Source organism: Copadichromis virginalis, linkage group LG23 (genome assembly GCF_057382275.1).
Source record: "Copadichromis virginalis isolate Kocher_CV1m ecotype Utaka linkage group LG23, C_Virginalis_male_GT1.1, whole genome shotgun sequence".
Lineage (NCBI taxonomy): Eukaryota > Metazoa > Chordata > Actinopteri > Cichliformes > Cichlidae > Copadichromis > Copadichromis virginalis.
Genome location: NC_140639.1, coordinates 12,225,133 through 12,252,925, shown reverse-complemented (window position 1 = coordinate 12,252,925; position 27,793 = coordinate 12,225,133). Strand labels below are relative to the sequence as shown.

Genomic DNA, 27,793 nt, shown 5'->3' with positions numbered 1-27,793 from the left:
TAGCAATGTGTACCTAAAAAAGTGGCCAGCTAGTGTGGATGCATAATGCGGACTTTAATGTCTGCTATAAATGACAAGGAAATGTTGCAGTACATTCACAAATAGGTTTTATTTTAAACTTTTTTTTTTTAATACATTATATCCATACCCAACACATTTTATATTATAATAAAATGACTCTTGTCATTTACATAAATCAAGGATTTGTGTATTAAGACTGCAAAATAGTACTGTAATTTTTGTATATAGCTTTGTACACATACAGGTGACAATGCATCCATTTTGCTCTTTACAAATGCACATTTTTTGGGGGGGTGGGGGAGGGGATAAGAAAGGGCAGCCATAAGCAGAGGATACAAGAGCTCTAGCAAGACAGCAGGATAGTAAGTAAAACCACCACCAATACTGACCTGGGTTACAATGCTCGGTCAGACCCTTTGTACGACTTGAGAAGTCTGATGTCCCACTTGAAGTCAGGTTGTACTTTTAACAAAATTAACTGGGTTTAATCACAAGGAAAAGCATTTTAGCAATAATTCAACCGAAATCTTTCAAGAGCGAGCCTCCGGGTTGGCTGCATCCAAGGAGAAAGCTCAGAGCGCCACATGTAGCGGTACGGTGAAAATATATACACCTCAGGGGGAAAGTACAGACAGACAACATAGAAAGAAAGAAAATGTCAAATAAAGCCAACATGATTGAAATCTCTTAAACATTGCAGATTCAGGATTCTGATAAAAACACCACCTAATCATCCCCATCATGAGTTGGGAAACCAAATACACAAACAGTATTAGAAGATAATAAACCATGCTATATTGTCCCATGAATACATTTTTGTTTCCTCAATGTCAAACACATTTTGGCATATAACGGCATGTGTGTCCTCCCATGTGAGACCGAGTGTGGGATGCAAATTGAAATAAATGCTGAAGAAATGATGTCAATCAACACTTAGATCACTGACTAAGAAAATGAGAACATTCAAATTACAGTTTCATACTGTTCATGAATCTGCACACAAGAAAAAGATCAGCCATCAGGAAAAAAAAAGTAGTAGTTGTGAGTACCCTCTTTGGTTTGTGACATTGTTCATTTGCCAAAAAAGTGAAAATGACTCCTTACACGCTCATTTGCCCTGGATTCTACTCTCAAACTCGATTATTATATTGCAGGTAATTGCAACAGAACCTTTTAGCATTTATGATTCTAATTAAAGTAGCTGCATTTACCTTCAATAAAAGCAATCGCGAGTTTGCAAGTAGATAATATGCTTTGATTTCCCTACGATTTCCACCAAATCTCTACAGCAGGTTATTTAATAAAATACAGTCCCATGTGCCATCACCCATTGCCATAGAAAAGGTTAATACAGAATATCTGACAATACAAAATAAGTTTGTCAAAGCAAATTTAGCTGACACACTGGCAGCCCTTCAGTGCTTTACATCCTCTGTAGCAGTGTGGAAAAATGAGCTGTGGCTGCTCTCGACACTGTCAAGGTGAAGCTGTGGTCTTACAGTACAATGACTCAATGGGCCCTGCTGCTGGTGAAGAAATAACTGGGGAGGGGGAACAAAAACTGTTTGAAGCTATAGCAACAAGAAAAAAGTGCCAATATTTGTGAGAGCTTCTGTGTGTACACGTACAGGATATGCACGTGTACGCACAGAGGTCCCGAGACGTGGCAGGGCAGCGTGGGAGCCCGGTCACTCGGCGCCGCGGGTGGGAGTGCTGGGCTGGTTGAGGCCCATGGTTTTGCACAACCAGCCGGCAAAGTCCACTTCCTCCACTTCTGATCGCTTGATGAATGTGTGACTCTAAGGAAAAATGAAACTTCAGTTTTTATTGTTATCAGAAAAACTAAACAAAAAACAGATGGGTTAAGTATCAAATTAAAAATAATAAAATTATAATAAATATTAGGGTGCCCACCATGAGCATCTTCAGATCCGCTCTCTCGGCTGGGTTTTTAATCAAACTGCAGACAAAAATGAGATAAATATGTTAAACATAAGTAAAATATCCTTTGCATGCATGTCGTTCACCATGTATATGCAGAGGGTTAGATGCTAGAAGGCCTTGTTCTGTTTCAGAGTTCACCTTAAAACACGAGTTTACCATGTATGCACGCATGTTCTTTAGTAGTTTTGACATCAGCCGCAGTGCAGTATAGACTTTAGACAAGACTGATGTAGAAACATGTGCAACAATTATCTGAAACAATATCTCTGTATTCATAGACTTTTTAAAAAGGTAAAGAACAGTAGATACTATTCTGAACTATTATGGCAAAAACGTTATTTTTATCACTAGTCCAGACGGGATCTTTATCAGAGTGTGGTGCTGACTTGTTTCCTAACCACCTCAAACCTGCACAAGCACAAAAACTACATGCATGCATTTAATTACAAACAACTCTTGCAACAGGTGTGTGAAGCAATTTGGAAATGTCAAAGTTTTCTGAATAGCTTCCTTTCATAATTCTTCATGAGCTGAGAAAAGAAAGACAAACGTCACATTCGGTGCTCACCATTTTGTCACAAAGTCCTGGAAGTCACTGGTGAAGACACCAAGCGGCAGTTTGGGGGGTGGCTGAGGAGGAAGCAAGAGTTAAAGATTATACACTGACTGAGGAAAGATGTGAGTGTTTGTTCATACTGTGGAAAAAACAGACATTGCTCAGACCTCATTGACAATGTAGTCCAAAAGTTCAAAGATGGCCATGGCAGGTCTGCTGTCCATCCCAGATCCTGTGGGAAAAGAAACAGACACAATCTCTGGTTAGTCTTCTTTAGAATACATTTAAATGCTTTAGTTTTAATTTTACTGTGCATTTTCTCAAACTGTACAACAACACAGCAGCTCTCGTGCTGCCAAAAGCTCTGTATGAGCTCTTGTCTCTTTAAGGCAGCCATTATAGTCTGTTGCAGACACCAACAGCTGACACCAGGGCTGAGTAATCATTCTTGAAGTCTGCATGTGTATTTGGGGAATTGTGATGTAAAGTTCAAGTTTGCACATAACCATTTCTCTTTTATTTTTTTAAAAATTAAATTTAGGTACTGTGAGCCCAGTCATCTCTACTGGACGACTCAACTGTCATGTAAAGCTCTTCAGCAAGGCTAGAGACTAGTTAAGTGCAGAGATTATGTTTCCCCATGAGGATCAATAAAGATTTTTTTGGCTTTATTCAAAATTACAAAGTTGGACCACACAACCAGAATGTGATTGCTCTATTCTCCTGTGGATGCCAGACAGGTTAATGCATGAAAACGATTTCATGCATTACTGTTGCTGAATTATGAATGTACCGTGGGGGTTTTGTTAAAAACATGTATACCATTGGAAGTGTGAACATAGACAGCCCAGTTGCACAAAAGGCTAACCCTCACCCTGTCAAAAGTCACCATCTTCAAATTTCCACATTTTCTGATTGTCCATTGCATTATGATTTTGACATAGCTGTGACCTGTGAGTCAGCTCTGAGCATACAGTCAAAGTAGAGTCAAAGTTGGCATGTTAATTGGCAGCCAAAACTGCCAATTAACATGCCAACTTTTCCACTGCTGTGAGGACAGGATTGTCAAACAACAACAACAAAAAACAAACAAACCCTTACCCGCTAGGCTTCCAGTTCCTCAGATGCTAGGAGTGCATAAAGACTAATGTTTGTTCTTAAAGCCAACAACAGAAAATTTGGTTGAGATATTTCAGAGTTCGCTGTGAGGCATCCACTCATACACTGCACGAGGCCACGCCAGAGTAGCTGCTAGTCAAGCATTATGGAAAAGTGTTACACACTGGCCTCGGTAAGGTTAGGAGCAATGTTTGCTTTTGGGAGAGTATAACTCCCTTCGTTGCAGACTTCACAAATCTTTTGCATACACAAAACCGTAAACAAGACACTAAAGGGAGGAGAAAACCCACAAAGCATAATATGAGCACAAATCTAATCTAATGTCAAGTAATCTGCATAAGTTTATAGGCACGTGTGTGTGCTATTGCCCTTCATACCACTTATAGGCCTTCCGGGTGGTCTAGGCCTCTGCATGTTGACGTGAGGCTCTCCCTCAGCCCCATCCACAACGGCCCGTCCAAAGATGGCCTCCAGTTCTCTGGCGTCTGGTGGGGGGATGGGGTAGCGGCCAATCGCCAGCTCTACCAGAGACAGACCCATGCTCCACACGTCAGACTGAACCGAGTAATGAGTGCCCTGCAGTCTCTCCGGCTGTTGAGAAACACATAACTACGTCACAGAGCCGGTGAAGCCAAGACGCCAAGCAGGAGAGAGGGCTGGGCGGCGAAGGCACAGGAAGTGGAGGAGAGAAGTGGGAAGAGAAGAGGAGGGGGGTGTTATGGCAAGCAGAGGTGGGGTGTGGTTAGGGCAAGAGGACAGAGAAGAGGGTTTGGCAGGAAGTGGACAGCAACTTTGGACTGTTTTAGGGGTGAGCAAGGACAGGTGTGTGCGTGTTTTAGGAATTGCAATCAAAGGGCAAGCTTCTCTGCACCAGAGGTGCTTTTTTGGGAGTAGGATTAGACACACAAGCAGCTTTTAGCACTGCACCCACCAGGTATCTAAGAGTGAGGGGAAAGGACGAGAAAGCTCAAGCACAGTTGCCTCCCTCATTGCCAAAGAGCCCTTCCTGGGTACAGCCCGTGGTTCTTGGCAGGGGAGTGAGGGAGGGCCAGAGGAAAGGAAGGCAGAGGGTGGAACCAGAGAACAAGAGCCATGTGAGAAGAGTGGAGAAGGAAAGTGGGGATAGGGCCAGAGGAAAAGGGGTGGGGGCGCAGGCGCGCAGAGCTGACTCACCGACATGTAGGAGCGCGTTCCAACAAAGGAGTTGGCCATGGAATCTATGAGCTGGCCGCTAACACCGAAGTCGCACAGCTTGATCTCCCCACGAGAGTTGACCAGTATGTTGGAGGGCTTGACGTCTACATGGCAGAGGGGACATGGACAAAAACAAATGCGCATTACATTTAAAAGAAGAGGCTCTTCTTCATACTGTGTTTCATCTGTCATTCCTTTGGCTTACAAGTTTCTGTATGCAAGAGAAAGCACAGATTTATTACTAAATTATACCTAAAGAAACAGCAGACACTGCTATACTGGTGTTCTGATTTGCACGCTTCTGTGCAAAACATTTAGGAATTGTCATTTTCAGAAATAATACCATTAACATTTTTTTCTTCAAATACAAAGTACAGAGAACAAGGAAAACAAATGAATACTTGGTGTGACCACCTTGTACCTTTAAAAATAGAATAATTACTCCTTGACACACACGCACAGTTTTTCAGTGTGTTTGTTGCAGGCTGTTGCAGACATGGTGATAACATGTTTTTCCTGTGCATTTCTGTGTCTCTAAGATGTGGCGGCTACAGCAGCTGCTGCACATTTAAACATCTTAATTTCCTAAAACTTTTTGCACTGAACTCTATAGAGCTTTGCGAACGTGTTTGTAAACCCCCCTTGCTTGATGTCTGAATGGGCCCCAGGTCACCTTTCTCTGCTTTGCTCTCGTGAAAACTGCACATGCCCAAAAAAGCACATCTATCATGTCTGCTTTTATTTTGTTTTGCCTGTTTCTTTCTCTCCATCATGGGGAGAATTGAAGCTGTAAGGAACATAAATCTGACCCAAGTTTGACTGACAGAATGACATGACTTTTAATGTCGCTGAAACTAGCATTATGTGCTTATACATGTGTGAAGTGAGAGCACAGCATTTCGATATTTTGCGTGATAATTAAAAGAGGGACACCAAATATCAATAGTTTATGATGTAATCTCTAAATAGAAATTTAATCTTTTAGTGGTAGAATGGGACAAAGAAGAAAAAAAAAAGTTTCCTACGAACGTTAAAAATAATCTGAGAAAACTACAAACACAAATGCTCATCTCACGTTCGGCCATCCTGAGATAACGTTAGCTGACCACGGCAAAGTTAAATCGGTTCAACCAAAGAAGCCAACCAACACTTGACATACTTAGGTTGGCATCCTGGTATCTTCCAATTCAGAATGAGCCAAGAAAGCAACACAATCCATCCCCCTACTTGCGACCACAATCTTGTGGATTTCTCTTACATGCTCGAGCTTCTGGAACTCAGAAGCATGACGGCATCACATTTTACCCCATCACAACCTTTCCTGGATTCTGATTTTCAGATTCATATGAGTCTATAACAGCTCGTTATCTCACAGAAGACTGGTGACTCAGGTCTCTCATTCAAAATGTGTGCAATAGCACTGTAGTCCATACATGCTCGTCCACACAAGTTGACCTAGGCTGTCCGATCAGCCTGTCCGCTTCACAATTTCACTTTGCAGCAATAAAAACAACTAAAGCGATTCTCTGGCGAGTCCCTCCTACAAGAATACTGTGATATATGTAGGGAAAACATTTACGTTCATCTATTGTTTGTATCCCAGTTTTTATGTGAGACAATACCATGAACCTATGCTTTCCACGATGGATAGAAAACGCTTTCTCACAAATACAGATCGTTCATGCTTCATAGAAATATTGAAAACAGGACTACAGTCTTCCGTGCAGGCCACGGGTGGCATGTACAGAGCTCCCAGCTCTTGCTGAGTCGCTGTTGTAAACAAGCCCAGTCCTCCACATATCCAATTCATAGCTGAAAAACATCCTGCAAAATAATGGTGTAGGACTGAGCCCTGCAATCTGTCCTCTGCGGTGTATGACCCCCTCCCACCGACCAAGGACACGTGAGGAGAAGCTGAGAAAGAAATGGCATGAAAGAGCGGGAGAAAGATGGAGGGAGACGTGGAGGGAGGGGTCAACAGGGTGCGGTTGCTCTATAATCACATCTGAGAGGCTGTAATTACCGCCTGAGCTCACAGACAACTCTGTCCTGGAGTACCACCGACCCTGTAGCACTGAAACTTCACTGCACGATGCACTTCTTGCTGCTCCCTTTCTCAGTAATTTTCACAACAGCACACCCATGTGTCCTCACTTGTGTGCAGGGAAAAACCTGCCTGAGATGCTGTGACCTGTCATTTCAATGAATACAAATAATGTTTTCATGAGGACAATGTTTATTCTACAAATTCCCTTGATGAGAAACTTGTTATTTCCCCCCCCAAAAAATAGCTGGTCCCGTATGTGCATACGTGTGCTAAAGCTCTTAAGATGCTGATGCATGTGAAGGGAGAGCAATGAAGACAATTAATACAAATTCAAATGAAGAAGTACAGATACTACTGGCGCCCGTTGACTGGACGTGGTGCATTTCAAGTGGTTACACTAACCGAAGTTCAGACGTCTGGAAATACCGATCAGACCTAATGTCCAAAAAGCTTTATCTTATAGTTTAAGAAACTATAAACCATGATCTGAATCTCAACCGGATGTCTCTAAGAAGTGTCTACAAAAACACTGATAACCTATTATCAAATGAGGCTGACGTGCCACATATTTTATATTTTATCCAAACCCTAATAACTCTATGAAATCACTGTGTTACAAACAAACTCCATATTTGGGCTTTAATATACTGCAGAGATTTGAAAGTGTTCCAAATGAGATTTTGAGCACAACTGTAATTTATCGGGACTCAAGAACAGCATTACCTCTGTGCATGATCTGGTGCTTCTCTCGCAGATATGCCAATCCCCTCAACACCTGTAAAGGAGAAAAAAACCCCCAAAACATTCAGTTTACAGACATACAATCTAGGAGTCCACACACACGGGACTGTACTGTGCATGCAACTTATGCATTATTGGACAACACACAGCTAGTTGAGCAACATCACAACCACAAGCAAAACCACAAAGAACAGCACACATGCAAAAATAGGCACAACCCTTTTGTTTATATTGCTGCCAAATTCGAACAGCAACTATATTTCAAAAGAAAAAGGTGTTGGATTAAGTCGCTCTGTGGTCAAAATTTAAGCATCCAGCATACATCCATATGCTGTCCACAATTACAGGTGGACACAGGATTCATTTAGCTCAATATGTGACTACGGTCAATATCTCTTAACCTTAAGTGCTGTGCAGAGCATCTCACATCACAGTTCAGTGTTAACTGTAAAAGTTTTCCTTTGATCTTCTGGATATAAAATATTTGAATTTCTTCATTTTACCCTAGTGGACATGTTTAAAATTGTGTAATAAATAGGATATGACCTTCTCAGAAAATCTGCTTTGTGGTCAGAAACGCCTTAAAATCCTCGAGTCCAGAATTATTTTCACACATCACCTCCAGCCGTAAACCTTTCTAAACATTACCTGATGGGATGTGAGAACGTGAATGACCGACAAAGTCGACATTAAGTACACTTTAACCACCAGCTGCCAAAGAGTCTGACTGCTCTGATTTTTGGAGATTAAGAAAAGAAAGCAGAAATTATTCTGCAGAGCCTCCTGCCTCAAAACATCAGGAAGCGAACTCGTCTAAACCAGAGTGAAAATGTGTCTGATGTTGACCTGCTGTGTCACGTTATCAATTTCAGAAACTTATCAGGCCCGACTCTCCTGACATCGTCCACAGTTCATGTGAGAAGACTTGTGAAGCGAATCATATTTTACAGCCTGTAAATAAACACCTAAAGCCACAAAACAAAAAACAAACAAACAAAGTAAAACATCAACGGTGTACGCACAGCTATGCTAACTTTTCCAAGGATTTCTTCTGGGATTCTTCTGGCTTCTTTAAGAACCTGGTCCAAGGATCCGCCATCCTGCAGAGACCAAAACAGCCCATGTTAAGACAGACAAAACTGCCTGTAGCTGTGGGAACGTGTGTGTTGCACAACATAAGAATTCTCAGGTGATGCGATTCGCAAAATCGATTCCAGTCTCACAAAGAAATTGCAGCTAACAATCTTTGTCTCTCACCATGTGCTCCATACAGATGCTGATCTCTCCATCGCTGTAGAAGGCGCCATAGAAGCCCACAATATAGGGCGAGTTGCATTCATGCAGGACCTGCAGTTCTCTGATAATCTGGTTTCTGATGGCAGGTTTGATTTCCAGGTGGATCAACTGACGAGAAAAAAAACAAAAAACAAAACAAAAACAAAACACAGAAACGAAATACTGTTTTAATTTAAGTTGCATGCAGACGATGCAGTTACACCGCCTGAAGTCCCCTTTTTACACTTGTGGCACTTTGTTAGGCACACCTGCTCGACTGCTCATTAAAACACAAATAGCTAATCAGCAACAAACGGCAGCAACTCTGTGCATTTAGGCATGTACTCGTGGTCAAAACGAGCTGCTGAAGTTCAGACGATAAGAATGGGGATGAAAGGTGATTAAAGTGACTGAACATGGTTGTTGGTGCCAGGCAGGCTGGTCTGAGTATTTTAGAAACTGCTGATCTAATGGGATTCTCCCACACAACCATCTCCAGGGTCCAAAAAAGGAGAAAATATCCAGTGAGCAGCAGCAGTTCTGAGCAAAAATACTTGCTGATGCAATGGCCGTAGAGCTTTGAGTCAATGGGAAGGCAACAGTAACTCAAATAGTCACTCATTGCAACCAAGGTATGCAGAAGAACATCTCTGACTGCACATTGCTTTGAACCTTCAAGCAGATTGGCTACAGCAACAAAAACCCACAGCGGGTACCATTCCTGTCAGCAAAGAACAGGAAACTGAGGCTACAACTTGCACATCTCACTAAATGTGAACAGTAGAAGGCTTGATCTGATAAGTCTTGATTTCTGCATTTGGTGTAAACAACATGAAAGCACGGATCCATCCTGCCTTGTATCAATGGTCCAGGCTGCTGGTGTGGGGGACAGTTTCCTCACACACTTTGAGTCCCTTGGTACCAAATAAACATTGTTCAAACACCACAGCCTACATGACTATAACTGCTGACCTTGTCTATCCTTTTATGGCCACAGTGTACCATCCTCTGATGGCTGCTTCTAGCAGGATAATGCAATGTCACAACGATCACATCAAACTATTTTTTTGAACACAACAGTAAGTTCACTGCAGTCAAATGGCCTCCACAGCCACCAGATGTCAAGAACCTTTGAAATGTTGTGAAACCAGAGATTCACATCATGGATCTGCAGCAGCTTCATAATACCATTATGTCCGCATGGACCATAATCTCTGAGAAATGTCTCCAGTTTAGAAGAACTTTCAACAAAGGTTCAACTGACATCCACAGGCCTCAAGCCTGAGCTCGCTTAGACTGCTGCTGCCACATCTGTATAAAGTCTAGATAACTTACTACATTCATTCTTATATACCCACAAAGAGATAGATACTAAGAGATAAGTATTTAGTGTATGAAACTACACTTTGATAGTGTGAAAGGAAATTTAAAAAAGTGTAACATAATGGCAAATATCTTTCGTAAAAGCACACAAGATAAGATAATACTTGTGATAAGGATGCCATTAGGGTTTGTCGTTAAAAAAAAAAAAGTGAAGGTAATATAAACAAAACATTTCACAATGGAAAAAAATGTGTTGGCGCTCTTTGATAAGCTGAGCTATGCAGCTCAGGCGCTGCCAATAAAATACCTCAGGCATATCTTTGACATTTACCTGAAACATTTTTGTTTCTGAACTTCAAAACTAACCGTTTTGTTGTAACCGTTTTATTATTTTCAGTTCCCTTGTCTTTCTCCAGAAAGAGGCGTTTCCAGACATGGTGCACTGATAACATCTTAGACTTGAAGTGGAATGCAGTTTTTTTTACTTTCACTTGGAGAACAGCTGTTAAACAATCATTCTTCACCTTCCGAGCCATGACCAAGCCCGAGGGTTTGTGGCGGACTTTGTTGACCACCCCTCCGTTTCCTGCACCCAGCTCACATATGGGTTCGAAATCTTCATCCTTCAGCTCCCCAACCTGGGCTTTCTGGGTGAGAAAGGCTTCCAGCCGTTTCCTCTGCTGTTCATCCAGGTCCAGCTCCCCCAGCTTCTTCTGTAAGGCCTCGAGGTTGGCTCTGTAAGGAGGTGGCATTTGGTTTAGCAGAGTTCCTTAAACGGAGTGAGAATTAACATATGCACCTCCTTGTACGGTGGTGCAGAACGAAATCTTGTGCAACTCCAGTAACAGCCAATTACCTCGGTATAAGGACAAAGCAATTCACGATTCAGTGGTTTAACACAATTAATCATAAGGCACAGCACTTACTCAGATGCAGCATCAATGGTGTTGGAGGTGGCCTGTCCCTCTCCAATGGGCGTAATATTAAGGGGACCGGGTTTTCTTTTGGGGCCCATTTCAATAACAACCCGAATCGACTTTGTCCAAAATTTAAAAATAAAATTAACGAAAAAGGCAAAAAATTAAAAAAGAAGCACAAAACTGCAGTGAAGTGGGCTGCTGCTAGCCTAACCTTTCCCTCGTGTGAAAGTCAGTATTAAAAAGCAACAGGATCAGCTCTAGTATAACTTGGCTAGCTAACGTTAGGCTAAGTTAGTGCACTTTCGGAAGCATGTCACTTAGTTAATCTGGTAAAACCTATCACCACGATGTGCTCTTTAAAAGTCAGACAGCTTCTTCGGTTTAACTGACTTATAGAATTCGAGGTGTAGACATTTCTGTCACTCAGCTTCTTCTTGGTTTTCTACCTGCTGCTGCTAGCCATTAGCCACCTAGCTGCTCCTGCTAACTAGCGCTACCTCCTGCAAACTCGTGCCTTGCGCCTCTCAGTCCGAACCTGCAGCCGCCTCTCACAGCACACGGGGCCGCCTGCCACGCTTTTACCGGCAGCTACACCGGGACACCGACTCGGCTTGTTTCCCTAAGCGAGAGGGCGGGGTACGAAAAGTAAATCCGTCCGCGATACAGTCCGGGGTGTGGGGTTATCAAGCAGCGAAAAGGACTGTGGCTAATACAGGAAGCAAGCAGCTGCCTGCAGCATCAGACCTGACACCAACAGGGAGAGCCCGTGATAAATAGCGCGAGATTGGCTTTGGCAAGTTGATACGAGATATGCAAAAAGAAAAAAAAAAATCTCATGGGTGGGTGGATGACATATGCAGTTTGTGGTAACACCTCCAGTACATTGTTTTTAACGAGGAACAAGCTCATTTTAACCATATGTCATCTGCCCTGTGCAGCTTTTTGTATTTATTAGTAATAAGTAAACACACAAGAACAGAAGAGGGGGGCAGTGTTTGCTGCCATCTGCTGGCGGTGGTTGGCAATAACAGGCTCAAGTGAAGATAGTTTCACTTAATCTTAAATCAGAAACGATCGTGATATGAAACTAAAAATATAAAAGACCCCACCTGGGAGCGATTTTCTTCTTCTTAATTGTACATCGTAAAAAACTGTACTTTTTAGGGGGGGCGGAGTGTTGTACAGTTTAAAAAAATGATTTCTTTTTAGAAAAATGTCCATATATACACTAATATTTTATGGGGTCTTTTTTGTCCATGCTCTACCGGTAAAATTCGATTGAGTGGCTTTAGAGTCATCTTGTCAAAAAATCAAAAAGATTTCTATTTTGGCATGAGCTTTCTATTAAAATAATTATGTTTCATATAACATGTACCTGTGTGGAAAAACAAACCACGGTCATCTATGGCCTAATGTTAATATATCAAATGAATGAATCATTCTCTGTTGTTGTCTTTTACAAACAGTAAATACCACAAGTTTCCCCAGATTTCCTGTGCAAAAAAGGTTTTCGATGCCAGTGAGATGTATTCATGTACTCGTACTCATTAATAAAATATATGGTATAACAACCAAGCAGATACCATTTTTAGATGGCTCAGTTTTCAGTAACATCCTGAACTGTGAGACAGAACACTGTATATAATAAGTATCACACTATCATCTGGTTATGGACAGGAAATGAGTACATTAGAGGTACAGCTCAGGTCGATCGCTTTGCAGATAAAGTTAGAGAGATGATCTGGACATGTACAGAGATAATGATACACTGGACAAAAGGTGCTAAATATGGAGTCAGTAGAAGAAGAGGAGGAGGTTCATGGATGAAGTGAAGGAGGACACACAGAGGACTGGGGTGACAGAGGAGGATGCTGGGTTAGGGTAGGAATAGAGATGATCTACTGTAGTGACCTCTAAAGACAGCAGAAGAAAGAAGAGGCGCACTTATCATGTGCTTCTTTTGTGGGGAAAAAATCCTGACAGTCTTGTGATCTGCTGTGACTCTTTAATATATCTTAGTCAAGTTCAACATCACTATGATAAAAAGAAACTCATCAATGAAATTTGTAATATTAAAATATTTACAAAATATTGTTGTAGTTGGATGGATCTTCCTTCCAGTGTGAACAAGCAGACATGTTCGTATTATTAAAGGTCACTTGATCAGATAAATAAAACATAAAACAGATGGTTTGTTAAGCAACCTGAAAAAACAGACACATCCATTACACTAAATAAGTGCTGCCCAGCAATTAACAAATAGATTTCAGAGTTCCACATGAATCACCAAACCTGCCAAACTCTAAAGATGTCTAAAGGTGTGGATGACTGTGTTTGATTCAGGTTTTTAAAAGTTTTTTCAGTTGACCAATAATGTGTCCAGAACTGGCTGGTCCATCAGAGTAGAGGCCCAGAGCACCAGAATTTCATCACAGCATCTTTAAATAACTCTTCCAGCAGTTTGCCTTAAAACCCACTATAATAAAGAGATTTTTAGATTATTAAACTAGTGTTTGACATTAAAAACATGAGGCGAGCCCAGGTCTTTTGGGGTAATGTTCTCCCCACAGAGGAATCAGCGCACTGGTTGGCAACGGAAACATGAGGGCAGACACGTGACCTCAGGAGAAGAAGCTTGCAGCTGTTATAAAGCACAGTGCTGGGTTGGTTTAGAGCATTGTTGCTGCCTTAGGGAATTGAATTCATTTCATGAATTCTTTCAGCTGTGATTTCCTCAACATTTCAAAATATGGTTCAAGTACATGTGAGGCCAGTAGACCCAAAACTGAAGTTGGATTGGAAGTGGAGCTTTCAGAGTAATGATCCCCTGCGTACAGACAAATCCAGGGAATGGCTCAAATGGAAGGGGGGGAAAAAAAAGAATGGCCTGCTATGCAGTTTTGAAGATCACGGTGATATAATGGAGGGATTTGAAATGGGAAGGAAAAGCAATAAAACCTTCAATAATCCTGCAACTGAAAGAGGCGTCAAAGCTTTAGTCAGAATGGGGACAAATGCAATGCTGGCATAATTTCTGCTAAAGGGGGTGCAAGTTTCTAAGAATAAAGGTGCGCTCACTTAAAAAAACCCATATATTATATCAAAGCCTTTGTAGCAGAAATGACTAAATGAGGCTGTTTTCATGTTGAAGTTTCTGTCTCTAATCTGTGGACGCCATACAGAAAGAGGACCAAGTATTTGTGTAGTCTTTTCTTCAGATGTGAAAAATGAATGTTGTTTTTTTCTACATTAAAAAAAACAAACAAACAAAAAAAAACTCTGACAACTCCGGGAACTGTTTTTGTGACAGAATGGGAAACAACTACAGATAAATACGTGTTGCTTTTGTCTGTGATGAATATAAAGGTTTCAGTTGTGCTAAACCTGAATCCCCACTTAGACTGCAGTGTGACATTGTTCCAGTACGCTACTGATCGCTATCGTTCTCATTTCCTGTCAGCACTCAACGGCCTAATAATGGCAAAAATAGTTTACAAAATATTTCATGTAACTATGACATCCCAGTGATGTTACCAGTGGTAATCTTTTATTTTTAAAACAGTAAAACCCCCACAATCCTCCCTGATACTCAGGCGGGATGGATTTTATTCAAAACACATTTTCTTCTTCTGGAGTTGAAGCGTACCTTTTTTAAGAAAATGAGGCACGCCGAACAGTTCAAAGTTTGCAATCCATCACAAGGCTGCCCAGCTCAATAAATTCAGAAAATCTAAGATAGAAAAAAAAAAAAAAAAAAATGCAGACTGCTGTTTTTAAGAACTGATTTTTAATTAATTCCACACGTCAATAACAGCTGTTAGAATACGATCATTTTTTTTCCTTTTTTAAATTTTACAGTTTTATCCTCAACAGGCATCAAATGAGTCCCCAGATCTGAGCTTTTGGTACAGAACATGACAATCCACATGTTAACCAGTCCTCCCAGTAGTGAGTGGCATCAGCTTCCAGTGCTGCTGCCCTCTACAACTTCTTATTTTCCACTTGCCTATAGGAACTGGAGGCAATTCAAGGCTTAATAAAATATTATTTAAATTTTATTGTCTTTAATATGAACATATATAAAAAAAACAAAAAACAAAACAAAAACAAAACATTTACATCATGGATTGTAAGCCTCTGCCCATGCTACCTTATGCATTATTACAAGAAGAGATGCCACTACAAAAACACCAGACCCTCAGCTCGCTCTCTAGCTCCCAATCTGCAAAATTACCTGGCTCAGTTCCACAGCAACTACCTGCACCATCTCTCATCTTTAACCACAAGGCAATGAGAAGTTTAGGAGAGCCAAACAAATAATGACCTTCTCTAACATAGCAACAAATGAAAAACGTGATTTTCATATGTATAGCAGTTAATTACAAATGCAGAATGCCTTAAAGGCGGCTATTAGAGTTCTTTACAATATTTTGCTTCAAAGCACCTTAAATATCTTTTCAGGGACACACTGATGCGATAGAGGCCAAATGCCATCAATCAGTCTTGTGCGGATTCCCAAAATATTTTTCTCTGTATATTGATTTTGTGAGCCGTCAAAAGAAGAAAAATGGAAGACCACATTTGACTCCATCTTGGAACAGTGAGGCCTCAGATTGATGTGTATATGTCATTTCTGTGCACTTGAGCAAGTCAAAAGAAATCCTGTGCTGACAGTAAAGGGAAGCAAAACATGCAGAACGCCTTTCCAACCCTGTCACGGTGGAATAGGACCGCGTCCACTTTCACATTTTCTGATTCGTATGGACAAGACGAATGATGACAAATGTTCACAATGGGCGGGGGTCCCTTAATACGCACTACATGGGAGCTTTTAAAATAAATAAAGCATTATTAAGTCGATGAATGCATCACATGAAAGTGCAAACAGCTCTAGCAAGTTTTTTTCTTCTTCTTCTGAAACCAACACTGATGATCCCCCTGCAGATAAACCCAAATGCATGCCCAGAGTCTCTCTTACTGCTTCCCCAGTGGGGGTGGCACAGAGCGGAGCAGACAGGTGAAGTAAATACAACAACTCTAATGTTACTCCAAGAAGCCACTCCTTCTGCCGATAATGTTACAGCACTGACCAAGAACAGGAGGATAGGATCCGAGCCAGTGTTCCTCTGGGCCTACAAGACGGGTATCTGCAAGATTAGCTACAAGCTTCAATAAAAATGCTTAACAACACAGAATTGGGTAAAAATCTACAATCAAAATCTAGAATAAGAAAATGGGGGAAAAAAAAAATCGAAGTTGTAGCTGTGGTTAACACTGCCACCAATCCCAAGCAGTAAATGCAGAGAAAACACTGATCCCTGTGTGAGGAGCAGCCATCACATATAGACAATATTAGTGCAGGTGCAGAGGAAGTTGTAAGCCTACAGCATGTAGCAATTAAAGTCCAATTCTATTGCATCAAATAGATATGACCTTATCTACATTGAAAGTAGGCAGAGAAGGGCTGCTGGTCGAAGCGCGCTACTTGTTCCAGACACGACCATCTGTAACCTAATCAATGACTTTCAACTTGTTGGGGTTGCACTCGATGACACTTCATTAAGTTTTGTTGTGTCAGACATGTTGAACCCACTGCAGCAAAATACTCCGAATGGCACTTTGACCCAGGTCGGATTCATTCAGTGGCAAAGAAAGCAGCGTTCAACAGCAGAGCCGTGAGCACAGATCAATGTACATCTCCACACCAAATACCAGCAATGAAGAGCTCCAGTCTATACAGAACTATGCCAAGTATTATGTAGATTTACCACAAACTATTAAGAGAATGTCATGGTCTTAAATAAATATGATAGTTTCAAAGCAGGTCACAACTGTGGGATAAAATGATGACTCTGAAATCCTGTTCTGTCCACTTGACTGGAAAATATTGATTTAAACATGCGGTCGTGGACTGGGGTTCTCATCTAATGGCTAGCTCAGCTGCGCTTAAAACCATAGGCTTCACTCTTTACTACTTCACCAAAAAAGGCACCTCATAACCATTTCCCCTCAGTGAACTCTTAAAAGATGTCTGCTTTGGCATAGCTGCCACGCAGTAATTTTGATGAGCTAGATCCATGTGGAATTCTGAGATACCAATCCTAAGAAATCCTGTTACAGACACAACTGCAGAAATGTTTTACAGAGTGAAACAGTTGCTGACCAGTTTTTGAATGTCTCTCACTCCTACAGTTAGCCTGGTTATTCATACTCGAACTCTCCTTCAACCAAGATTTTTTTTTTGTTACAGAGGGATCAGAGCTGAATGAAACAATGGAATAAAAAAAAAAAAAAAAAACCCAAAACAAACAACAACAAAATGCAGGAAAACACTATATCCAGTGTAAAATTGGATTCAGAAAAACTCGTCAATTCTTCCGTCTTCTTTCAAAGCTACTCTCTGGTCAGTCTGCCAAGTTTTTATGACTGAGGTAGGTTCTTTTTATCTAAGGACAAAATAAAAATGGAAATCACACACTGAAGCCAGTATTGTGTCCTGCCATTTCATAATAAAAATGATAAATTCCTGAAAAAACCCTTTCAAGCTTTGAATTCATTCTGTCAACAAAGAACAAAATAGGAAAGGTTTAAATTTGCATCACACTTCAGATATCTCTGCTGTGTCCTCCCACAAATGTTTTCACTTGTTTTCCACCTTCTACCAAAAACTACTGAGGAGCTTCCATTTTCAACTTGCCTGTGCATCACAACTGTGACAAAAATCAGAGACGCAAACATTGAACGCCCATGGCTAAAAGAGCCAGGAATTCCAAGTCATATACAAAGAGAGACGAGGTCGGAGTGGGAATAGTCTGGAAAGAGAGAAGCAAGGGTTGTGACTGTGGTGGGGTGCTCAATCCATTCAGTCTCTTCAGCAGAGGCAGGACAGTACAGATGTTCACTGTAGGGTGACAATTGATCAAGAAGTGTAAGAGTAGCTTCCAGTGGTGTACAGTACAAAGAGGAATCCTTATCACTGTAGACTGAAGAACCATGGACAGTGCATGTTTGAGTACGTGTTTGTCTGCCTGCCTGGATATAAACCAGAGCTGCTAAAAGGCTCTGACGCTGGGGCAAAAGGGCGGGTTGTTGCATCTAGTGGATTACTGTGTTCCTGTCCTCACGTTTTAAGGCCCCTGCCTCTCTGTCTCTGTGTGTCAGTCTAAGAGGGGACAGAGTGGTGGGGTCAGTAGGCAGTGACCAGGTCCTTGTCGTAGTTGTATCGGCCCCTCTTTGGGGCAGGACTGTCGGCGCTGTCCTCAGTGTCCTCGCTGTCTCCTCCAGCCCCACCCCCCTCCTCCTCAGAGGAAGAGTCAAGAGTCAGATCTACCACCGCACCTCCACCCGGTGCCACAGCAGGTGCTCCCGTGACTCCTGGCATCCCCACAGAACTGCTTCCAGACTTGGCCGTCAGACTAGTGCTGCTGTGGGCTGGTGAATGGCCATTTGCTTCGGGAATGCCTACAGAGAGGAATACAATTTTAAGGTAAGGAAGAAGATTTTACTCTCATTACCTTCAGCACACACAAACACACACACAGTGCAAAACCCCCCCAAAACAACTACAGACAAGGGGATGTGACAGGGCTGAAAACTTACATATATCAACAACTGGGTAGTCAGGTGTGTTACTGCGTTCTCTTTCCCGCTCCCTCTCCTTCTCATCTCTGATGGGTCGCCAGGAGCCGTCTGTTAAGTACTCTATCTCCTCAATGTCCTCACTCGTTTCTTTTAGAATCTCAGATAACAGCCTGAAATGCACACCGGCCATTAGAGAGACGTCACAAAATAAGTTTATACACGGGAAAATCAAACTAATAGCTCAGTTCTCACTCAAACGCACAATTAGAAATGAAATAATAATACCATTATTATATTATACCATTAATGCCATTACAACATATATATGTCAAGATACTGAAGTTCCGATGAAGAAAAACACAACATATACTTTAATCTCTTTCATGAATGAAAGGCCATTTAGGAAAACAATACTTCATGATTACACTTTCAAATATCAAACCTGGGTCAGGTAAAAAAGGGTCTTTCAAGCAAACTTAGTTTAAGGAATGTAAATATATGTTGCACAAAGCTTTCAGTCTTTGCTACAATAAGATGTGTTTGTGAGAGCTGCTGACAACTTCCAAAAACAAAACTGTAAATTGCTTTTTTTTTTAACATACTTTTCGTATTAAGAATTATCTGTTGTGCTGGTAAATGAAACGCACAAGTGTCGCTTCTGTAACATAAATGAACAGCAGGTGGAGAATGACAAATTTTGAAACACAATGAGTTTTCATACCAGACCAAATAAAAAGAAAAAAAAGAAAGCAGTACATGTTGGTGCATGGTTGAGCTTGTATCAAGAATCCCTAAAACATCTCTGCAGCTTCAATGATGTTCCTCAAACTGGCATCACATACAGGTACTCAAAATTACACAATACAAACTTTAAGAATTTACTGACAAAGCTGCAGGGGCGGGACAAGTCAAAGCATGCTCTCATCTCCTTACCCATCAATAGTGAGGAGCTCAAATGGAGCGGGCTTGTCACAGACTGGGCAAGTCCATGTGGGCTTCTTTTCATTCATCTGAAGGAAAAAGACTGCATCGAAACACTGAAGGTGGGCACAAGTTAACACTCGACATGGTACCCCAAGCCGCATCTTCACCAGCTGGAAGCGAGAAAAAAGGAACAGATGTGATATCGGTTGATATCATGCTTTTTAAAACATTTTGGGAGTTTTCTAATAGCTAAATAAATTGAGGGGCTTTTAGACACAGCATGACAACAGAGCCACGGGACTGTGAAACAATATTTTCAGCACGCACTGCACTAAAACAACATTTCTCTCTGTATTTGCCAATCGATGTCCTGGAAACAAGTTTCCTTCCAAATAGTCACAGAGTTTCCCCACCCACAGACATTAGTGGGCGAGCTGGCCCCATCTATTACACACTCCCACAGATATATGTGGTGAATAACTTTGGCAGTGTTTTATGAGTTTAAGGAGCAATCTGAAATCACTTTACTATTTGACAAAGACCTTGCTCTTATAGTCAAAGTTTGTCGCTGATATCCAGCTTGGCCTTGTTCTTCCTGTAGTGTTTTCAGGCTGGCCAGGTCATCAGTGTGACATTACTTATTATGAGTCAGCTGCTTCCTCAGAGAGGATCTTGTCTCACAGACAGGATTCCCACTACACTGTGCTGGACTGCAGCTGGTAATGGCAATCCTATCCTGGAGGTGTGCTGCAAGTTTCTGGACTGCGAACAGACACTATAACAACTGGAAAACTGGTTCATGTGCTGCTCTGTCAAGCTCACAGAAGCTGCTGAGCAGCACAAAGGCTGCCGTTGAGAGCTGCAATCCAAGATGGTGGAGTCAGAGTATGGCCACAGGATGAGACTCGCTAGAGAGTCAGCCTATTACACTGCTCAATTATTTGTCACAAAGCCATTTATACCCCAAAACCTTATTATTGAATAATGTATTAAATAAATGTGCATGGACACAATGAGCTTTCTACAAACGGATATTCACTGTAGAACAGCAGTATAAACATAGCTTTGATTTCACTCCAAGGTTGAATGGATGTAATGTTTAAACTGAATATTTGATTAATGTAGTGAAGATATTCCCTCTACGCTGTAGATTGTCCTGCTTTTCTGCTCCGACTGAGCAGAAATCATAATGCATATTTGAGTTGCTTTGTGTTTTAAAGCCCCCCCATTTGTGTTCAGGATGTACTCACTGGACAGATGAGAGACACTCTGAGTCCTGTGGTCGCAATCTCGCTCTCTGGGTCGAAGCGTAGTTTGTCTTGTACTGTAGATAAATGTAAGTACACGGTTATTACATTCTGTACCAGACATTATTCTACATTATTTAAAATTAACTACACAGCGAGAATGGATATAAACCGTTTTTACTGATAACGATTCCACTTAAAGATTACAGTTTCTACTGAATCCTAATCAATGTTCCAAAAACTTAGACCTACACAGGTTTTAGCCATCAACAATTATTTTATTATGTTAAAACTCAAAATTTAGTGTTGAAACTCCAAGTGCTTGCTATTATTAGTCTGATGTCATTACTTTACAATGTGCAAATATCAAAGACATGTGGCAGGACTAAAAAAGAAAATGTGTACACTGGAAGAACAACCTCGAACTGATCCTTGACACACATCTGTGCAAAATCCAGTCATACCAGAAACAAAATGTTCAGTTATTGACTCCTACATTCTGCACTGAAGTGACTTCGTGTACCTTTCATCTTACTCTGAATGTGAAAGCTGCAAGCAAAAATATTTTGGTGAGTGTAAAAGCATCACTTACTGCGCTCACGGCAGCGTTCTGCACTCTCAACTGAGCAGAGTTTAAGCTGGCTGAAGAGGTCTGCTGCGGTGAAGACCCTCACTAAATACACCGCCACAGAGTAACGCTGCAAACACAGATCAACAGATTTTTAATAAAATGTAACAAGAATTTATCCACAGAGAATCGGGAACTGACAGTGGAATTTAAACACGATGTTATTGTAAGAATTCACTCAAAATTTTGAAACAGAACCATCAAACTAGTACAAGGTAACCTCTCTAACGATTATGAGACATCAGTGAATCTGCAACTTGGACAAGCAGCACATAAAATTATTTTGTATAAAGAATGTTCCCCATGTTTGATTGTGGTTACAATTCACAGGCGAGTGATGAAATATTCACCATTTAATCCACGTAAAAATATATATATGAGACTCGCTAGAGAGAGAAAATAATAACAATCCATTATTATTTTCGGTTTTATTATGTGACAATACTGGGCAGCACTGACGAGTTATATAGTTAATTATTACAGTTATTGTTAAATTAAAGTGTGAAGCTTTTTTCAAATATAGTGTTTACATTTTTAAATAGGGGATTAGAGACAACAGTCCCTACGCTATTCTTGCGCTTACATTTGACTAATGTTATATCACTGTATCAAACTTTAATTAGAAGAAGTGTCATCAGTGACAAAAGTTCACTACAAAAGCAGGATGGGAAATGCCATTTTTGTACTTACACTTAGAAATGTTCCGGCCAATAAAACTGTGTGTGTGTGTGTGTGTGTGTGTGTGTGTGTGTGTGTGTGTGTGTGTGTGTGTGTGTGTGTGTGTGTGTGTGTGTGTGTGTGTGTAATGCCACTAATATCATTATTAGTTTTCTTTAAATACAGTGATATTTTGAGGCTATATCGCCTACCAGTTATGGATTATATCACACAGACCTCTTCTGAAACTTGTTAGGCCAAGCAAATTTTAGACTTTTACAGACTCTACATGCTGAGTAGTGAATTTATTATTTATACATGGCAACTGCAGACAAAATGTGTGGAATGTGCATTACCTCAAGTATACAACACTTTTAAATTGAGCTGTTTCATCACGTGTGATCAAGCTGTGACTAAAATGAAGTTGCTCAAGATTTGCACAAACCTTCTTGTTTGTACAAAATGTGATAACAAACCTAACCAAAAGTCCTTCTGTCTACACACATACTCTCTCAAAATACTCAGTGTGGTGGCAACCGTGATTACAAAGGTGTATTACACATGCAGTCGAGTGAGGCCAAACACTCAAAGATCTACAAGTATCAGCATGCCTCGATGAATTACAGAACCTTCCAAGAGGAGCTGGACAGATTATCAGAATAAAAAAAACATAAATAAAAAATATCTGTGCTAATGACAACCCTGAGAGCTACGGCTGCAAAAGACAGGATTCAACTGACCTTTCCAAAGTTTCCCCAGGTGATGGTGACTCTGTTGGTGACATTGGAGAGGTGCAACCACGGAGTGATGTTTATAGGACGACAAGGACGACGAGGTTCAACACCAGGCTTATTGGAAGGATAATATCCCTGTAAAACACACACAATTTGAAAATAAATAAGACTGCAACAGTTAATTATGTAATACTTCATCTCAAATATCTTTTCATAATTTCAAAACAGACACCTTGTTCTCGCTACTTTTAGCACAAATGAGGATTGTTTCCTTTACCATGCACAGCCAACCTGCAATATGAGCTGAAGGTCATATTTTTAATTGTTGATTTACCTTCAATCAAAATATTCAGTTTACAATAGGGCTGTGACATATATCATTTGAGATAATACCAGTACAAATAAAAAACAAAACAAACAAGTTAAATCATGATATCAAAGCCACGTGTTCACTTCTACTGCTAGCACAACAAGACAAGCCCCGACATGCCTTGAGTGAGAGCCACATGACAGCCTGTGATTACAATTCAATAAAAAGGGAGTAACTTAAACAATCTTTAGGCATACTTTTTCTCTTCTGTACTTACTTTCATTATTATTATTATTATTATATTATTATTACTGTACATCCAACATTATTATTGCACTACAATGATGCTGGCATCTTGTAGCAATCAATCATGTATTAGGTGCTTTCATGAATGACCGCAGATCTTTGGAAAAGGATGGAATTTTCCCTTTATTTTGTTTGCACTGGGTGTCTGTGGCTCAGGAGGTAGAGCAGGTCATCTACTAAGTGGAAGGTTGGTGGTTTGATCTCTGCAAATGCCAAAGTATTGTTGGGCAAGATACCGAACCCCAAAGTGCTCAAATGCATCCACCCAAATGTGAGCATGTATGAATACAAAGTGCTTTTCATTCAGGCCTATAATAGGGTAATATATATATATATATTATAAATTATGCATGTACGTATAGACATGTGTGTGGATGGTTGAAAGAGGCATGTTATATAAAGCACTTTGAGTGCTCCAGTAGAGTAGAAAAGCCCATTTAAATAAATGCTGCTGCTTGCAAGGTACGATCATAAAACATCATTCACTATAGTTTTCTACATCGATCATAAATATCATTATTGGAAATGGCAATGAAATACTGTGTTAAATTTTTCAGACTTTAACCCAACGCTAATTTACAATATCAAAAATGAAATCTGATATTTAAGAGACTGAAATTTGTAACAGATGTCAATTCCGCTTGAAAATGACTTAATTATCAGAATTATCAGGCTAGCAGCTTAAAAAAAGAAAAAAAAAAGAAGGTTCAAATTAAAGGTTAAAAGTGTGATTACGAGGCAAGGGAATTTAAACGTCTTAAAATTTCTTGAGACATTTAGAACTCACGTTATCTAAAGCACAATGGAGCTTTTCAACAATTCACAGTATGTACAAACAGTCAGAGATTAAAATATCTGTGTACTAGACAGAATGGCAGGATTAGGCCAGGAGCCCAAATTTAGACATTTATGGCCAAATTTGAATCCTCGGGAGGTCATAGTCACACCCTCCTAACCTGTCATCTAGGTGCTACCCTGCCAGTTTGATTTCTTGTGGCACACCTTAAGCCACATAGTATCAGCCAGCTGGAGAGCTTCCTCCTAAAGTTTTGTTTCCTGAGGTCTTCAGATAAGCCAACATCATCTTTACCCAAATCTTATTTTTCCCCTATGTTGTTCAAGACACACTTACATTAGGTTATATTATCCATCATTGTCATATTATGACATTTTATCACTGACCTGGTAAAACATCTGTGACTGACACCCTGAGTGTATCTGAAAACGATGCTATGAGCTATAATTGAGAACACACTTCAAAACAGGAAAACAAGCCCAGCTTTAGTCATGTCTGTATTATGAAGGTGTGGGACATTTCAGAGTTAATCAACTCACCGGCACATGACAGTAGGACTGATTAACTTTGACAGCTATGTTGGGAGGATACTGGTCCTCCTGAACACCAATGGAGTCTGTGTAACAGATTCTGCAACAGAGAGCAGTAACAGAGGAATAAATGAGTGAGGTCTTCTATTGTAAGAGACTAAACACAAACACTGTATATACAAAGAAGCAATTTGTCCTCGTTGGTTTGAATTATGATATTTTTATGACACAGTCACTACCAAAAAATCAACCCCCCCCCCCCCCCCCCCCCCGAATGTTTTTACTGGGAACTTACCTAAGAACCACTTGGATTGATCGGATTCCTGGACGAAGTTCACTAAGAAAATAATAGGTCACGAATTAAAATGAGCTTCACAGAGATATTTTTATATTAACCTGGGGTTAACCTAAAGTGCAGTTTTAACAGACAGTGTGACTTTTTTACCTTGCATTTCGAATCTGGTCTGCTTGGCTGGGTGTTAACTCAAAGATGCACTGACTGTCCTGGAGTTTCTCACTGTTCTGGGCAACTGTAAGCAGATGGAGACAAAATCCATTGTAAAAAGAGAACAGTGCAAATTCTCAACGTCGAGTAAAAATGCAACAATTTCCAAAAACACAAAAAGCCTAACAAATAGTCCACACTCACTTAGCTCTGTTGGTAGTAGCAGTGTCTCTAAAGTTTGGTAGAAGGGCAGTGGCACTAGCTTCACCTCTGCTGCAGGTGTGGTGATCGGTTTGGAAATGCCGTTGAGGTAGTCTGCGCCCTGAGAGGTGGCAGTAGGGGAAGAGCTGAGGGATGAGTAGTTAACTGGGACACTTTCCGGACGTCGTGCAGCCAGCCATCCAGATGTTTTAGGGAAACGTGACTCGTAGAGCTGCCGGACGTTCTTCAGCAGCTCTGGGCTGTATTCGGTCTGCACTAGCCTCAACGCACGCCCCACCAGGTCTTGCTTCAGCCCACTTTTACTGCGACCCATTGAGGCCAGCAGCGTCTGCAGGTCTGAGACCCGGAAACTTTTGACCATATTCTAGTGAGAAAACAAGCCCAAAAAAATAAAAAAATATAACAGGATCACAAAAACAATTAGATTTCTGGAAAGGCTGAAGTGACAAAGTTAATTTCCAAGTTCAGACTTTTTTTCAAGAGCCACATCTCAAATGAAGGAGTTTATACAATGCCAATTACCATTTTCACATTTGTCCAAGAGAGGAAGATACATGTTGTTTATATTCTTTCATTTTACTCAAGTAAATCTATTAAGTAAATGAATGAAATAATTTAATATCGTGTCCAAAGTCCTGCGTAAACACACCTACACACTTCTTTTTAACACTTGGAAGATGCACAGAGTTAATTACAGGTAACTTATATGCAGAACAGAGTTGTTCACCAAACTGCTTGGTACTTGCTAAAATTAGCATCTGTCCTTGGTCACTTTAATCCTATAGAGGATTTAAAGTGTGTTGTAATTAGCTGGCTATATTAAGAAGTTCACTTCCAACTCTAAGAACAATGGCTTGGCCATGATTCAAGTGATCACACTAATTGTGGTAGTGTTAATTAGGCTTTAGAACCATAAACTTCCAAAGGTGGCTTAAAAGTATGAATAGAACTTGGAAACGCACTAATTCCATCCACACTATCTGTCATTTAACACACAGAAAGCTAAAGGAATAGTCTGGCAGGTTCAGTTACAATGAAATAGGTGCCTAAAAACCACTATTTCTTGTTAGTGGCCTAGAAATGTGAAAATAGTGCAATAGTTCTTACCTACATGAAACATATACATACAATCTGTTTACAGTCCACAACAAATGTAAGACAAATACAGCTTTGCAAATTCTGCATGTTTATGGCTCCATTAACTGTTTAATATAATTTTAATTTGTTGTTTATGGCTTAACAACCTCATTTGTACACCAATCCGAAAAATGTAAGCTGAAGACACACCGTAGCAGGCGAGGATGTTTATTTAGTAAAAACATAAGAGGTCCAGACGCACATTGAACTGCAAAGTAAACGCAAAATCTCTCATTCTCGACATAATATGCGCCAATTTTCTGCAGCCTATATACAATACTTGCATAGCATATGGAATCGATTATATGAATACCGTATGTGGTCGTATCATCCTATGTGAGGTCGTTTTTTTTTTTTAAAGAAAATTATTATTTACTTATGATGAAGCAGAGAGCACACGAACTGGGCTCTAGGGGCAAAACACAGGATGTTGTTGTTTAGCCGCCAGACAAGCCTCAGCTTTGTCTGACATGGCCGAAATAGACATAAGTGGAGAACTAATTCATGTCTATATTTAAAAACAAAACAAAACAGGACTTTATGGATGGATCCGACTGAACCGCTGAGCTTCAAATACAGCTGCGTTACAGACTGCTCAACCTCACTTGAACGTTGCTAGTGTAGCCTGCGCTATCGCCGGGCTAGCTTCTCACACTCGGCATTCGATCACGACTGCTAGATATTTTGACAGGTGCACAGTTCAATAAACTAACCGGTGAACTACAAACAGATATTCCTGTAAGCCAAATAACGTCAAACGGTAACATGCCAGAAAGCAGGCTAGACCAAAAACAACCACACGCTTATATGGTCTCATCATTCATTTTCGGTGTCTTCCTCCAGAGCCAGCGTGATGCTAGGTGAACCAACGCACTTGCCTGGTTAACATTTCCAGGCAGGCTAGCTACCTTAGCACCATAGGCTAGTTCGTTTCGTCGTGCTTGAAATACACCACATTTGTAAGAGTAAATACCCTTTAATAATATTCGCACAAAACCCACAGTTTCCCCACAACTGGGGTGACTTTCAGCCCACAATCCCGCGCACGTCTCCTATCAAATCAAAGCCAACCAAGCTCTACTTGCCATCGCTTCCACCAGTTCGGCCGCCATCTTCGTGCAGCAGTACCGCGAGAG

The 27,793-nt window shown here is 40.7% G+C and overlaps 2 protein-coding genes across 2 annotated transcripts; both read right to left on the bottom strand.

Annotated features, from left to right (window-relative positions):
- Window positions 1–673: 673 nt before the first annotated feature.
- On the bottom strand, window positions 674–11,918 carry map2k2a (mitogen-activated protein kinase kinase 2a). The gene is made up of 11 exons (XM_085447954.1): window positions 11,147–11,918; window positions 10,745–10,955; window positions 8,880–9,026; window positions 8,645–8,722; window positions 7,605–7,656; window positions 4,814–4,938; window positions 4,018–4,231; window positions 2,689–2,753; window positions 2,534–2,595; window positions 1,936–1,981; window positions 674–1,820 (listed from the first exon to the last, which is right to left on the bottom strand). Exons 1-11 carry the CDS (start codon window positions 11,233–11,235, stop codon window positions 1,710–1,712), a joined length of 1,200 nt encoding a protein of 399 aa, XP_085304080.1. The 5' UTR covers window positions 11,236–11,918; the 3' UTR covers window positions 674–1,709.
- A 2,987-nt stretch (window positions 11,919–14,905) lies between these two features.
- On the bottom strand, window positions 14,906–27,793 carry pias4a (protein inhibitor of activated STAT, 4a). Its single transcript, XM_085448594.1, has 11 exons — window positions 27,743–27,793; window positions 25,503–25,884; window positions 25,299–25,383; window positions 25,149–25,190; window positions 24,863–24,953; window positions 22,918–23,046; window positions 21,485–21,590; window positions 20,896–20,969; window positions 19,655–19,815; window positions 18,740–18,891; window positions 14,906–18,601 (listed from the first exon to the last, which is right to left on the bottom strand). Exons 1-11 carry the CDS (start codon window positions 27,767–27,769, stop codon window positions 18,327–18,329), a joined length of 1,524 nt encoding a protein of 507 aa, XP_085304720.1. The 5' UTR covers window positions 27,770–27,793; the 3' UTR covers window positions 14,906–18,326.

Excerpts from the sequence above, each read along its gene's own strand:
- map2k2a (XM_085447954.1), bottom strand. The coding sequence starts at position 11,235 with ATGGGCCCCAAAAGAAAACCCGGTCCCCTTAATATTACGCCCATTGGA. Across the intron at positions 9,027-10,744 it reads GCTTGGTCATGGCTCGGAAG|TTGATCCACCTGGAAATCAA; the intron begins GTGAAGAATGAT and ends TTTTCTCGTCAG. Across the intron at positions 1,821-1,935 it reads CGGATCTGAAGATGCTCATG|AGTCACACATTCATCAAGCG; the intron begins GTGGGCACCCTA and ends ATTTTTCCTTAG.
- pias4a (XM_085448594.1), bottom strand. The coding sequence starts at position 27,769 with ATGGCGGCCGAACTGGTGGAAGCGATG. Across the intron at positions 25,384-25,502 it reads GCTACTACCAACAGAGCTAA|TTGCCCAGAACAGTGAGAAA; the intron begins GTGAGTGTGGAC and ends ATCTGCTTACAG. Across the intron at positions 18,602-18,739 it reads CTACCCAGTTGTTGATATAT|GCATTCCCGAAGCAAATGGC; the intron begins GTAAGTTTTCAG and ends TCCTCTCTGTAG.